This window comes from Tiliqua scincoides, chromosome 7, assembly GCF_035046505.1.
Source record: "Tiliqua scincoides isolate rTilSci1 chromosome 7, rTilSci1.hap2, whole genome shotgun sequence".
In the NCBI taxonomy this organism is placed as follows: Eukaryota; Metazoa; Chordata; class Lepidosauria; order Squamata; family Scincidae; genus Tiliqua; species Tiliqua scincoides.
Genome location: NC_089827.1, coordinates 746,401 through 761,524, shown reverse-complemented (window position 1 = coordinate 761,524; position 15,124 = coordinate 746,401). Strand labels below are relative to the sequence as shown.

At 45.7% G+C, this 15,124-nt stretch overlaps 1 protein-coding gene across 1 annotated transcript in view; it reads right to left on the bottom strand.

Moving 5' to 3' along the window:
* Nucleotides 1–9,009: 9,009 nt before the first annotated feature.
* Nucleotides 9,010–15,124, bottom strand: part of SEMA3D (semaphorin 3D) — a 92,460-nt gene continuing 86,345 nt past the window's right edge. Inside the window, exon 17 of the mRNA XM_066633607.1 lies at nt 9,010–12,981. Within this exon, the coding sequence (XP_066489704.1) occupies nt 12,556–12,981 (426 nt within the window). The 3' untranslated portion in view covers nt 9,010–12,555. The remainder of the gene's footprint in view (nt 12,982–15,124) is intronic.

The window sequence follows — 15,124 nt, the reverse complement described above, 5'->3', positions numbered from 1 at the left end:
CAAACCTCCACTGCCTTGTGGCTACATCCAGTTATGGAAAAGGCTTCAGGAGTCAACCTCGAGGCAAAATCCGGAGCTGAGTCCCTGAGGCAGTTCGTGGCTGAACACAGTCATGTTCTGGCAACTCCTGCGACGCCGCTGGAACCAACCGTATTGGCCTCTGCCTTTCCATTGGACCATTTCAGCGACATGGAGAGGGGGGATTTGCTGCATGGGAAACAGTCTATCCTCCATACCTGCTTTACCCAGGCTTCACGCACTGGAGAGGACACTGTTCCAGAACCACTATTCAGAGCACGACACCATAGTCTTCCGAGACTGAAGGATGCCAACAACCTCTCAGAGGAAAAAATAACTTTAAAAAAAAACTGTGAGTTCCCAGAGAGAGCCTAGAAAGTAGGTAAGCCTTTGGGAGCAGCTCAGCACCTCTTCTTGCTGCCCCCCCATTATGATCGCAGGCAAATCCTGAGAAGAGAGGAGAGGGCTCGCAACAGTCCATCCCTTGTATCGGCAGGCTCAGGAATCTCACCCAGTTGCAGGGCTGTCCCATCCAGTAAACTCACAGAGGCCTCGACTCGGGCCAGGAGGTGCTACGGGCTGCCTCCTTCCTTCCACTGCCCCTTTTCTTTCCCTACTCAGATTAGAAAGCAGAGAGGAGAGAGAGTGGAAGAACGTGGAGGGGAGCAGAGTGGCGGAAATCCTTCTCTCCCCCCCTCTTTTTCACACCCAGGGAGTGGGAGGGACAGAGGCTGGTGCCTTGCTGGGCCAGGGGGCAGTGTGATTTGGGGGTGTTTTCCTGCATCCCACCACCCCCACTTCTCCCTCCCCACCACCAGACTTGCTTCCATGACAGGAACAGTCGGGGACGACTGGCTGGCAGGAAACCCATTTGGTGGGGCTGCAAAATCAGTTTGCAATGGCCTGGGGATGACAGCAGCCTCTGAGTAGCCATTACCTGCTTCCTCCCATCCAGAGCTTCAGCTGCTTCACTCTGGGAACCCCAGGTCTTTGTCAGGGGACGGCTGTGCAAGATGGATAGCAGTCCGGCAAGCCCAGCGTTCCGTTCCGTGCGCTGCTGCTCCTCTGCCCTGCTCCCCTTTCCTGCTCAGCTTGGAACATAAGAACATAAGAACAGCCCCACTGGATCAGGCCATAGGCCCATCTAGTCCAGTTTCCTGTATCTCACAGTGGCCCACCAAATGCCCCAGGGAGCACCCCAGATAACAAGAGCCCTGCAAGGCTTCCTGGGAATTGTAGTTAAGAACATAAGAAGAGCCCCACTGGATCAGGCCAAAGGCCCATCTAGTGCAGCTTCCTGTATCTCACAGCGGCCCACCAAATGCCCAGGGAGCACACCAGATAACAAGAGACCTGCAAGGCCTCCTGGGAATTGTAGTTAAGAACATAATAACAGCCCCACTGGATCAGGCCAGAGGCCCATCTAGTCCAGCTTCCTGCATCTCACAGCGGCCCACCAAATGCCCCAGGGAGCACACCAGATAACAAGAGACCTCATCCTGGTGTCCTCCCTTGCATCTGGCATTCTGACATAGCCCTTGGAGAATTCCTGGCCGCCCTTTCTTCTTTTTCATTAAAACTTCCAGTAAAAGTTTCTGCTGTTCCAGAATTGGTCCATTGATGCCATCACTTTTATGGGGCCTCATATTTATAAGAGTTCATTCTGGTTCTTTAGAAAGGTTGATAATTAGGAAGGACCCAGAACACCAGATGCTTCGCTAATTGTCTTTAACGTTCAACCCCTTTAAACCTTTCCCTGACAGAATGAAGTATTTCAGCTTAATTGGCTTCCCTTTCTCTGGATGTTTGCAAAACATACTATGAAGCTGGTGCCAAAGACCGCTTGGAGGACGGCACTTTGGCCCATTATTTGTCTCTCCGATAAGTTGCTTTCCGTTTTCTCTCCTTGGTCTCTTCTCAGCTCCTGTGCCTTTTGCAGAAACTCAACTGACGAAGCTGACCTGGGCACTGCGATAAATATCAGACTCATTGGAGAGGCTTCACGTGTTGACTTTCTGAATGCCTGACTACTGATCAAGGCACAAGGGTAGGGCCAGCAAAACTAAACTAAACTAAGATTTTGAGGGACTTCCCCATCCCTTCCACTGCCCTCTCATTCTTCCCCACTCCTCTTTAGAGAACTCTGCTCAAACTCCTGTCTTCAGACTCTTGGAAAATTCTACAAATCCCTCCCTTAACTCTTTTCATGCCCTTGTTCTCTCACTCAGCAAGTCAGCAAATGGCCAGTTCTTCAGCTCATGGGCAATTTCCCCCTCTTGCTTGCCAACCCCTTGGATTGCTTGAGGTTGGCTGTGAAAGACTGTGGCTCTGGGCAAAGGACTTTGGTGGGCCACTGTGAGATACAGGAAGCTGGACTAGATGGGCCTATGGGTCTGATCCAGCGAGCTGTTCTTATGTGTGCAGCTTCCCACCGGTCCAGACAGCTGACAGTGACCATCACTAGGATGCTGCAAACAGAGCTGAGAGCCAAGTCCTCCTTAGATTTCCAAGAGGGCAAATGCTATTGTAGGTGAAGATAATGAGTTTGGGGGGGGGGGGGGGAGGCTGCTTCCTCAAAATGCTTTCTCCCCCCTTCAAAAACATTTTTTTTTCCTCAGAATGTGTTCTCTCCTTTCGAAAATTAGCAAAAATGCAGGAAAAATGAATTTTGGATCACCATTAATATGGGCCACATGCATATCAACTGGTGTGTATGGTTCCTAACCAGATAGGAATGGCACATATGGAAACCTTCAAGGTACAAATTATCCTAACTCTACCTGGGAGTCTTACAAATACAGGCAAATACAGGCACCCCCACCTCCACAGATCCAGTATTCGTGGATTCAGTTATCTGCAGTTCTCCTCCGATGCATCCTCGGCATCACCTGGCAGGACAAAGTTCCAAACAACACAGTCCTGGAACGTGCTGGAATCCCTAGCATGTATGCACTGCTGAAACAGAGACGCCTGCATTGGCTCGGTCATGTGGTGTGAATGGATGATGGCCGGATCCCAAAGGATCTCCTCTATGGAGAACTCGTGCAAGGAAAGCGCCCTACAGGTAGACCACAGCTGTGATACAAGGACATCTGCAAGAGGGATCTGAAGGCCTTAGGAGTGGACCTCAACAGGTGGGAAACCCTGGCCTCTGAGCGGCCCGCTTGGAGGCAGGCTGTGCAGCATGGCCTTTCCCAGTTTGAAGAGACACTTGGCCAACAGTCTGAGGCTAAGAGGCAAAGAAGGAAGGCAGGGAGACAGACCAGGGACAGACTGCACTTGCTCCCAGTGTGGAAGGGATTGTCACTCCCGAATTGGCCTTTTCAGCCACACTAGATGCTGTTCCAGAACCACCTTTCAGAGCGCGATACCAGAGTCTTCCGAGACTGAAGGTTGCCTATATGAACGAATATCTGTGCCCAGTCACATCTCATTGCCTTCCATCTCCTTCATTAAGAAGCAGGCATGTTTCTTGCTTTTTCAGCTATTAGAATAGGAACATGGCAAGCAGGCAGGCAGCCTGCACACTAGAGGGAGAGATATTAGCAGCAAACTTCCTGCTTCCTATTAATGCTCTGCGTCCCTCCAGCATGCAGGCTGCCTGCCTGCCTGCCTGCTTGTCGCGTTCCTGTTCTAGAGTCTGTAAAAGCAAGAAACCCGCCTGCTTGCCAATGAAGGAAACAGAAGGGAATGGGTGCAGGGATTCTAGCTAGAGGGCTTATACACAAAGCAGAATTGTTTGGAATATCACTTAAATCCTATTATGAAGGTTAATATAGCTGAGAATTCAAGCAGGCAAATTTGAACCTATTTCACAATTCAGACTCTTCAGGCAGAATTTTAGCTGACAATGGGATTTAAAGTCAACTGCAAGATTTGACATATTGGTCATGCAGTGATTCTTTTACTGCTGCAGCAAAGATAATTTGCATTATTTAGCACTCATTCTTAGCTGCTTGTTCTAAGGGCAAAATATTCACAAAGTGAAGAGTCTTCAAAATGTTCCATTTACTGGAATATAATCAATACATACATTTAAGAGTTTGTTACCCTCTTGTGTGCAAAACTGTAATTCATATTGAAATGTCAGGATTTGTAAAGTCAAAATTAACCACTTAGTAGTGAGTTAATTACTATGTTACACAGTAAGCAATATTTTACCAACAGACTTTCCTTTTAAAATTTGTTTTAAAATGATTATAAAAACACTCCCACAGATCACAATTTCTATTTTTTTTCCCCAGTAAAAATTCCAGAATACACCCTATAATTTGAATGTCAATAGGCTTTATATGGTGCAGCTTTAAGCCTCTCACCTTTATGGCAGAATTAACCCAAGTGATTCTACAAAATAATCCTTTTGTCTGGAGCAATTTGTTCATCACTTGTGAGAATTTGGATGTTTTTGCTGATGATTCCCAGTTGTCTCATTTTAAATTTCTATTTAGATTAATTCATACATCCAGACACTGGAAAAGCAAACAATGTTTTAATTGCCATAGTTGTATCTTGGACTGATTTTCAATAAAATCGCTGAGTGTGTTATGAAGGGTTAAGGTATCTTGTGAATCGTAAAAAGAGCTCTGAATCAGTTTGACTTGGGAGTAGTTGCAGGTAATTTTGAAAAATGTGAAATTAGCCATCAGTTCAGGAATGTCTTTGGGTAGTGACCGAATTCTGCACTGGTTGCTCACCCATCACTATTTGCTTCATGTTCACTTCCATTTATTTAAGATACAGGGATGCACCACTTAATGATGGAGGTCCATTCTGCAAACCCCATCATTAGGCCCACTGGTCATTGCTCAGATAATCACTAATGGCTGCCCAGTCACACTGATGCTCTTCCCCCTACACAGTGGAGGGTATTCCTTCAACATACCATCTGAACTAGCCAGCTGGCTTAGCTTGAGAATGCTGCATTTTAAACCAGTCATTACATTTTAAGCCAACTTCATGGATAGAGTTAAAGATCATAATCCATAGGACTACTATGAACTCTGTATTTGCGAACAGAGACATCAGCCCTCCTTCTCCTGAGAGTAGCACTCTTATCACAGGCATGTCAAGTGGCTCCAAGGTGTTGGGAGAACTTCAGAAGCCACTAACTATCCAGCATAAAGAAGCACAACAGAGAAAATACTCCACTGGGTATACTGTGTGTACATCTCTTAGGAGCTGCTTGGCCACCAGTCATAGCTGGCTAGTTGTCATTTCTGGTTCCTCGCAACGGAGTGTTTGCAAAGTGCTTATCTGTTCCAACAGGGCACCAAAGCCCACTAAGCTGTGTGTACCTCAACACTTTTCTGTTTGGATGTGTCTCCAGTCAGCAGCAAGAACAAAATAATTAGCACTACCCATGTCCACAGTGTGTGCACAGGGAGTGTGACAAAGCTGGACACTCGTCTCCATTCATTCCCAATATTTGTCCATGATTTTCTTGGCCTTCATAGACAAAGCCGTAAACTGACAACCCACAATGGTCATAAAAGGCACCAGGAAAAAAGTTTTCTGCTTCTTATATAATGTAGGCAGCTACAACACCCCCCCCCCCCGCCACGCAACAACTTCACACTTGGAAAGGCCTCAGGCATAATGCTAATACAATAATTTAAAAAATGCCTACAACTATATGATTTTCAAATATAGCCATTTGGTTTGCAGATGCTGTATGTATTTGGTAGAGAGAAGGTTTCTCTGTGGGGGAACCAAATCAACTTCCTAATTATTCGAAGCAAAACCTTTACACATTGACACTGGTGTAAAATGGAGTTGGGGTTTGCATTTCACACAGCCCTATCCAACAATCTTATCCAACTTTCCAGCACTCGTGCAGCTATGCCAACATAGTGTGCTGCATCCTGTGGGGAGACAGGCGTGGAGGTTGGCTTGGTTGGCTGGCAACCTTCAGTCTCGAAAGACTATGGGATAAGCCTACAGCGCCCGGTATTCCCAGGCGGTCTCCCATCCAAGTACTAACCAGGCCGAACCCTGCTTAGCTTCCAAGATCATGGTACAAGCCTACAGCACCCAGTATTCCCAGGTGGTCTCCCATCCAAGTACTCACCAGGCCTGGCCCTGCTTAGCTTCCGAGATTGGGCATCTGCAGGGTAACAGTTTGTTCCCTTACCTTGGGCCTGCATTGTGGTTGCATCAGTGCAGGGCTGGGCGCTTACTGCACTGGCTTGCTTCTGTCCTGAGAAATGCATGGGACCCAAAGAACTGCCAGATGAAAGGCTGTTTTCAAACCAGCCTTGTCCAGAGGTCCATGTACTCCTGTGTAGGCCATTTTAACTAACAGCCGCTCCCCAAGATCTCAGGCGAAGGCATTTTTCCAGTCTCTGCTCCCTGATTCTTTGAACTGAAGATGCCAACCCAGGGGCTCCACACTCAACACTTGACCACTGAGTGATGGTCATCACACAATCATGCTAGACATGTTTTAGGAGTGTCCAAAGACATCAAATTATAGGGTTGAGCTCAGCAGTTCCCAAACTTTCCAGCGTAATGGCATCCTCCTTCCTGAACAATTTCATCACTTGGATCATTATTCTCACAAGATGAGAGATCTTGCAAGAACAGCATGCAACCTTGCACTGCCCAAGACGGTGGTGCCTGGGAAGAGGATGCCAGGGTAACCCTGCAGTGCACCGGTGAGTATGCTGTGGCGCAGTTTGGGAACCACTGGGCTGAGCTCAATCCTTTCCTCCCCGTTCAATATGCCCCGACCAGGTATCTGGATGGCTCAAGGAAAACTGATTTGGTTCTACAACAGAGGAACGTCCCCCCAGAAAACAAAAATTAATAAAATGTACGTAATTGGGATAGGTTTGGGTGAAGTTGCCCCAAATAATCCCTATTGAGGAAGTCTAGAAGTGACGCTTATTGCGGATGGGAGTAAAAGACTAAGTTGATTTTGCAACTCCTTCTCTCAGCTGCCCATTTTCTTTTGTTTGGAACTTTGCAATAAACCCAGAAATAGATTTCACACCTTTCCTAAACCACAGCAGCTTATTGCAGGAGAATATTAGGAACATGAGGTAAAATATAATCATACGGATGTAATAGCAAAAGATTTTTAAAATCCATCTGGAATTAATTTTCTTCTCATGCACGTGTGACTCCATTGTCCTCAAATGATTCACACCTGTATTTACACTCAACATCACATTGAGTCATACACTTAACCAGGTGAAATTTGGAATAACTTGCTCAAGAGCCCCCTGGTTCCAGTTAAATCAGTGATGGCAACAGGGGGTGAAATGGCCAGTGAAGTATTTTCAAATCAGGTATGTAGATGTTTGTATTAACTACTTGCAATAAGCTTTTCCTGGCCAGAAAACTGGACTGTGTACAACAATATACAGTATATGGTTTGCAACAGTGTTAGTGCATCTCATGATATAGTGTGGGCCAAGAGATGCCATCCCTAAATTTTCTCTCTCTGAACTGCTTCTGTTACTGAAAGCTTCCAGTTCAGGAACTGGCAAAACAAGACTAACTTTATATAGCACCTAATATATTATCTTGAACATGTTCCATTGATAGATTCATTCATCAACAAAGGTATAATTCTTGCAGAAGAATATTAGCATTCTTTTAACATATGTTATATATTTTATGTTCTAAATATTCTTTTATTCTTCTACTTATTTAACTGAATTCATGCATGGCATGCGTTGATCCACATGTGCATATTTATTGAAACCTGAAGTGACAATTTGCATCTGTGAATGAGCCACCAAATACTGCAGGAAGAACTTGAAATAGCAGTTCAGGTACAATACTTTCAAATGCAGTCAGTTTGCATATTCAGTTGAGAGTGATGGACGTGCGTAAGCAAGTGATCCCCATTAGATCTCAATTTTTGTTAGACAAATTTCAGTGGCAGTGGGTGTGTGACCCAGAATTTTGCAGAGTTGTGTAAAAATGTCAGTGCCTCTCCTCCAAATTCTTAGTCGCTTGCTCTCCATTTAGTATATCATTTTGATAAACTTTAGTGACAATTCTACTGTAATTATCAGAATAATTTGCATGTCATTTTTACCCATGGGCTGGGGGATAAGAAAAGGCCCTCGGTTTGGCTGTACTTGTCTAAGAGGTGACTAAACAGCCACCGGGTAGATGGGACTCGTCAGCCTGGGAAGGCAGCTCATCTGAGAGAAGGAAAACTCTGATCCCAAACCTCCACTGCCTTGTGGCTACATCCAGTTATGGAAAAGGCTTCAGGAGTCAACCTCGAGGCAAAATCCGGAGCCAGAGTCCCTGAGGCAGTTCATGGCTGAACACAGTCACGTTCTGGCAACTGCGACGCTGCTGGAACCAACCATATTGGCCTCTGCCTTTCCATTGGACCATTTCAGGGACGTGGAGAGGGGGGATTTGCTGCATGGGTAACAGTCTATCCTCCATATCTACTTTGCCCAGGCTTCACCCATTGGAGAGGACACTCTGTTCCAGAACCACCCTTCAGAGTGCGATACCATAGTCTTCCGAGACTGAAGGATGCCAACATTTTTAGAGTCATACTGTAGTGGGAGTAATTACTATGTCATATCCATACTTAATAACAAGGTTTTTACCAAGAGTGGGCTACAGAGTCCTGCCTTTTTTTGTCTTTTTTTTTACAAATTGCAAATATTCCTGGGTTTGCTCATTCTGCTTCCTACCCAAAGCCACAACCCCCACACCTGACCTGCATTATCAATCAAACAAGAACACAACTTCGTAAAAGCTTCTCTTTTCCTTCTGCAACATCCTTTGCTTTGTCTACTTTTTAAAATGGCCTCTAGTGAGAATTTTTCAAATGACAAACACCAACCGTGCATGTGAAACCGTGTCCTAATTCCACCTTTCTTCAGTATATATCTTAAATAAAATGTATTGAATCCCATTTTTTAAAAAGCCATTAAAATGACTTCCCTGGAGTGGCATAAAAGAAATAGGACTAAAAAGATATTCAGTTTATTTCTTAATATGGAAGTGAAGCAGTTTCATTGGTCATGGGGGAGTCACTCTTGTTACATCCAAAGAGGAGCAATTATGTCACTCCATGCCAAAAGGAGATCATAAAACACCAAATCATAAATTTAATACCTATGATATCTTTCTTGCAAAAGCATTTTTTCCACATAATATTTGACATACTTTTTTTAATGGTACAGGATTTTAGAACTGCGCGCCTTGGCCAGGATCCCAAGAGGCCTGTATGGTGCTCAAGCACTCCTCTGGTCCCAACAGGGCTAACTGGTCTGGAGGCCTTTTTGGAACTACTAGGATGGGATGAGGAACGGCAGAGGGAAGGGTATGCTCAGAAGCTACGGGCAGGAGCTTAAGCAGCAGCTCTTAGATTCTGCTTCATGAAAGTAAACCAGGCCGACCTGCTGTACAGAGATTCCCCTGTACTTCTAGCACAGAGGCCAACATTAGCCAAAGAAAACATAAAAAAAATGAAGTAAAAAAGGTTATGGAACGAAGGGAAAAAAATATTATTGCTTATGAAAGGGTACCGACTGACCATTTCTAGCACTTAGTGCTTTACACTTTAAAATGTTCTGACCAAATTGCCAAACATGTTCTAATTAATAAGTTAATCTTCTAATGTGAAATCAGTGGCAGGGAAGTCACTCACATCAGGAATGGCCTGCAGACCAAATCTGGTTCCTAAAACAGTTTTACTTGGTCCCTGGTCGTCCCACCAAAAGTTTGCTCAGTTGCCCTCCTTTTTTAACATATAATATTTTCTAGGTTAAGGGACTGAGGTATTGAAGAAGTGAATGGCTGCAGGCGTCCGGACGATCGTGGAGTGACCCCCAAGAACACAGAAGTGCGCCTCCTCTGCCTTGTTGCATTCTGCACTTCTTGACTGACTGAGGATCCCTCCCAACAGCCCTCCAATTTAATTAAAAGCCATTAAACTGTGCTAAAAATCATTATTTGTAATTATTAAATTATTATTTTTAGAACAATTGTTTTTATAGGACAAACAGCCATACAGGAATAGTAAGTGGGGTGTGTAATGACCCCCTGATTACTTTCTGTAGTGTCTCGCAGACCTCTGGTTCATTAATACAAAACCAATCCTGAATGTTAACATTTCTTATTCTGACTGACAAATCAACATAAGGCAGCCATTGTGCTGTTGAATTAGGGTTAGTGGGGTCATTTAACAACTCAGATATGTAGGGTTTCATTTCACCCATTCATGCAAACTGGTGTTTAATTGACCCCAATTCTCTCTCTCTCTCTCTCTCTCTCAGTAAAATCCTAATTTCATTTCATTTTTGAAAAGTACAATGTGGGAGGCAAGTTTGAAACACTACAGAATAATAAATCCTTTTAGGAAAATATACAGTGCACATAAGGGCATCATTTAAGGGAAAATTTTATATATGTTTATATTGATTGCAGGTCACTTAGGATCCCAAATGCATAAGGTGATAAAAAAAAAGTTTCCCTCCATGACTTAAACCTCTGATGAGGTTCCCCCATGGCTCTGAATCGTGAACATGTATGTCACCCATATATCAAAGCAGAAATGTTTTGCAGAAGAGACTGCAGCTGTACAATTGTTAATCAGAAAAGTGTGGGTCCACTGACATAGCAAAAGGCTCGCTGAGAGTCAAAGCTAGAGGTCTGCTTTAATAAGAGGTGCACCAATTACACGGGTTTCCCACAGACGGGGCTCGCGAGATGAGCAGAAGGCCTGAGAAACAAGATGAGCCTGTTTGAGTCGTGGAATTCATCAAAGCCTTCGTCCATGTGAGGAAGTAGCTAATTTATCATTTCACACTCAAAAAAGGCGTGAGAAGTAAAACTGTTCGTATGTGTGTGTGGGGGGGGGGGAGTGAAGGAGGGGAGGGTTCCTAGTAAGACAACTGTGCACAGCAGGCAAATGCTCAAGCTAGACGCTGCTCTAGTTTCTGCAACAATCAACAAGCATCAATGAAGCTGCGAGACCAAACCCCAGCAAGTCATCCCGTGCAAACCAGGCTGGCTTCTACCCACTCAGGGTTCAGGAAACTGAATCTATTACACAACAGAAAAACAACACAAAGAACATTTCACAAAGGCTATTAATGTAAACTGCAAAGCTGCCCACCTCAAACTTGTGCATTATTTACACATGGACTTTGTTTTTACTTTATTTTAGTAAAAAATATAAAAAAAAAATATTAATTCCCACAATACACCACAGTCTCTAAAATACACAAGACCTTTGCAAAATGAATACACATCTGAGTTGGGGCTTTTTCCATCAACAGATATTAGCAAATGGCTTCCCCAGTTTTCCTTACTGGATTTAATTCTGTGGTTTTGTACCCAAGAAGCAAGTGCAAAGCGAAAAAGGAATTAAAGAAGAAGAGGTGAGATGAGACATGGATCGGGGGAACAGACTTCAGGGACCCACACAGGGGCTTCTGGCAGAAATCCCACTGTTTCCTAATAGGATCTGTCCCTTTAAACTCCTACTCATTCTTAGAGATTTTACTCTTGAGTATTTTCTTTGCTGGCAGTTCCAACTTGAGTCAATATGTCCTCCCAGCAGATGGCCTTCCAGCTAGTTGCAACTTACACCCTAGTGAATCATGCTTGCTGCACTTCTTCCTATAAAGCTATGATTACGTGTGCTTTTAATGACTACGGGGGTATTACTGCCTAATTGAGGGTATGATCCACAGTTTCCATGCCGGCTGGCAAACGCAAATGTGCCGCTGAGCAAACTCAGCCCCGGTGTGGTCACTGCCCAGGGGAAGCGTCACAGGTTGAATGAGAGTTCCTGAAGGCTGGGAGATCTGCCAGTTACCAGTTACCTCTTTTGGCGCGGAGCAGGACAGGATCACAGATTTCAGCTGTGCAGCATCCTTCAGGGTCTCGGAAGAGAGCCATGGAAGACTGCACTGGGTGTGATCAAGGCGCAGTGTGAGGGAGCTCCTGAGACTAGCTATCCTCTAAGAGGCAGCGTGTGTGTCTGCATCCCAGCCTGTTTCCACATGGCAAAGCCTCTGTATGCAGGCTGAGTCATGGCCAGAATGAGTGGATGTGAGCATATATGGGACTCTCTAAGCATCATCCATGAGGCCATATATAAAGTCCATGTTCTGCCTGTTGTGGACTGTCCGGCCATTCTTAAACAGGCAATTCCTTCCGCTTCCCACTACACTCAGCCTCCCTTGAAATGCCAAAGTCTCTTGTGATGGAAGTTCTAGCAGTTGTTCTGTGAGCCCAAGGAATGTAGTTCTGTAGGGAAAGGGACAGAACTGCCATCGGACAGATTAGATAAATTAACTCATCGGAAGTGGAGGTGCAAATATAATGACCTCTGTTCAGATCTGAGAATGACTGAAAACCACACAAGTCCTGAAGTCCTTTCCCAACGGCTACTCAGCGTGCCCTGCAGCAGGGGTCTCGTGTACATTAATGACCATGCATTGTCTGGTCTCTTTGAGAAGAAGCATCAATGGGACAGGCCCACAAAAACCTAACAAAGTATTTTCACTTGCGAACATGGTCCTTTCTTTAAATAAGGCACGCGGACTACGAGGACACGAGTCGCGTGTGTTGGCTGGCAGGCTGGTGGTGCCTCCGGTTCCGCTTCTTCTTGAGCTCCTGGACGTGTTTCCACTTGGGCCCCCCTCTGTTCCGCTGCCGCTTCTTTTCCCGGTGCCACATCTGTTCACAGTACTCGTCCAGGCTGAAGCTGGGGCTGCTGAGCAGCTGGATGTAGTCCTTGTACCTGAGCCGCGACTCTGCGAGCAGGTCCCTCGCCCGGCCCTCCTCGTCCTCCGTCTTCTGCGTGCTCTCCATCTGCCCGCTCTCGATGACGTTGAGACTGAGCTTCACGATGGTTTGGACAAAGGTGTGCTCCTGGGCTTTGCAGTAATAGGCCCCCGTGTCTCTCCTTTGCAAGCTGCGGATCAACAGTCCGTACTCGGTTTTGATGATTCTTTCATCTGGTTTCAGCTGTTGGATAGGAAAAAAAATGAATTCTGTAAAACTCAGAAAAAATTAAGATTTTGCATATGTTGTGGCAAACATCCAAGCTGCTGCAGTAACGGCTGACAGTGATATATTTATTGATTGTGCCATCACTAATACACAGCACTTTATAAGATTCCTGCCCTTCGTAGTTTATTATTCCATTTATCATAGCACCTCAGAGAGTTTATTTATTCTGCTCAGTACCCTGCTCTGTCCTGGAGGCTTTTCAAGCTGCAATTCGAGGAAAAAAAAATAGGATCTTTTGGATCACAGATTTTCATATATATTTAATAACTAAGCTTCAAGCAGTTTGTCTTCAAGTCTGTTAACAACACAGAATGCACAGCATTAGAATGGAGAGAGGGAAACCACAGCCGTCTTGTACAGATTTTGTAATCGATGCAGCGCAGTAAATGTTTCATGATGTGGGTGCCTGTGCTTGATTCCTGAACACTTTAATGCTCCAGCAATAATTATAGTGGCTGCATGACAAAAATGCCAGCATTAATTACTAAAAAGGAGATAATTGCCAATGGATGAAGAGACAGATGAAAGAACCTAATCTAATCTCATCTAACCAGAGACATTTACGTTGTACTGGCTCGTAACAGTTGATGGCCCAGCTCCAGAGAATGCAGCAAAAAGACATTTATTCATTTCTGAAACGGTTGCCTTGCCTCTCAGTACAGAGGCAGGTCCGAGGGCCCCGTACTAGTCAGCTTTCCCCAGCCAATGGGGCATGTGCTGCATTCTGCGGTGGGGGTCAGTCACAGAGGCCTCCTCCGGGTAGGGGAATGTTTGTTCCTTTACATCCAGGCTGCATTGCGGCTGCTTCAGTGCTGGAAAGCTGGATAGGACTGGGCCCAAAGTGTCTTACACCAATAAAGCAAAATCACCTACTAAAAACCAGGTAACGATCCAACAACAAAATCAAAACGTTGCAAAAACAGCAGGCACAAAAATCTGCCCCCGAGCAGAGATCCCGGATCAGTTGATGCGGATGCCTGTTTAATAAACCAGGCCTTGGGGACGTGCCTGGAACAGTCAACGTAGAGGGTCGGGCAGGTTCCCCCCCAGGGAAAGCCTTCTGTAGTGCTGCTGCCAAGGCAGAAAACTCCCTTCTCTTGCCAAAATTCACTGCACTGAACTAGGAAATATGGAACACGACCTCAGATTCTGCACTAAGTCTTTGAGGAGGCACCAGGGCCTTTGAGCCACTGAGGCAGGATGCCAACTGTTGCTGCCACTCCCTCCTGCCTGCCCTCCATGGCAGCACCCCAAGAGCTGCTCCAGTCTCCCCACTTGGCCCACCACTCTATTCCTCTCTTCAGCATGCTGTATTTGAAGCAGTGGAGTGAGAAGGAGCAGAAGGAACAGGGCGCCCTTCCCCTCGCCTGCCCATTTCCTCTTCCCTAGATCAGCGGCCAACCCTGGATACTCAGTCACCGGAGACAGCCACAGCAGTTTGCTCCATGTCGAGGTCAGTCCTGGGAAGCGCAGACAGAAAAGGGCTGCCTCAAGTTCCAGGACTTTACAAGGAAGAACTCCCAAGTCCCTGGCAGACAGGCCTGGAGTCCTGCATTTGGGGATCTAGATTTCTTGCCCTTTCCATAGTGCTCCTTGATGTCCTTAGATCTCCCCGTATATTTCATCAGCCACTCTTAGAACTGTGTAAGGTAGGTCACAGCACAATCCTATGGATGTCTACTCAGATGTGAGCCCTTTTGCAGTAATAGGGCTTACTCCGAGGAAAGTGCACAAAGAATTGCAGCCTCAGCAATATCACTGCCTCCATCCACTGCAGCTGAGGGCTGAGACTGTGGCGTGCCTGAGGCCACCTGCGGTGAGAGCCCAGGTGAAAGTCACAGCTTACACTCCTCTCAGCCAGGATCGGAATCTTTTCAGAAGATATCCCTGTTGAAGATCTGATGATATCTGAAGAAGCTGCCATATGGGAGACAACGCTGTGTTCTGCTGCCGCACTGAGGCCTGTGCGGTGAAAAGCGGAGACCGAGTGAGTGCCAGCCTGATGATTAAACAACACATAAGTGTGGACGCTGCAGACATTTCAGTGCCAGGCTTATTGTACAATTAAGGGGATAAAAAATGCAATGTGGTGGTGAAA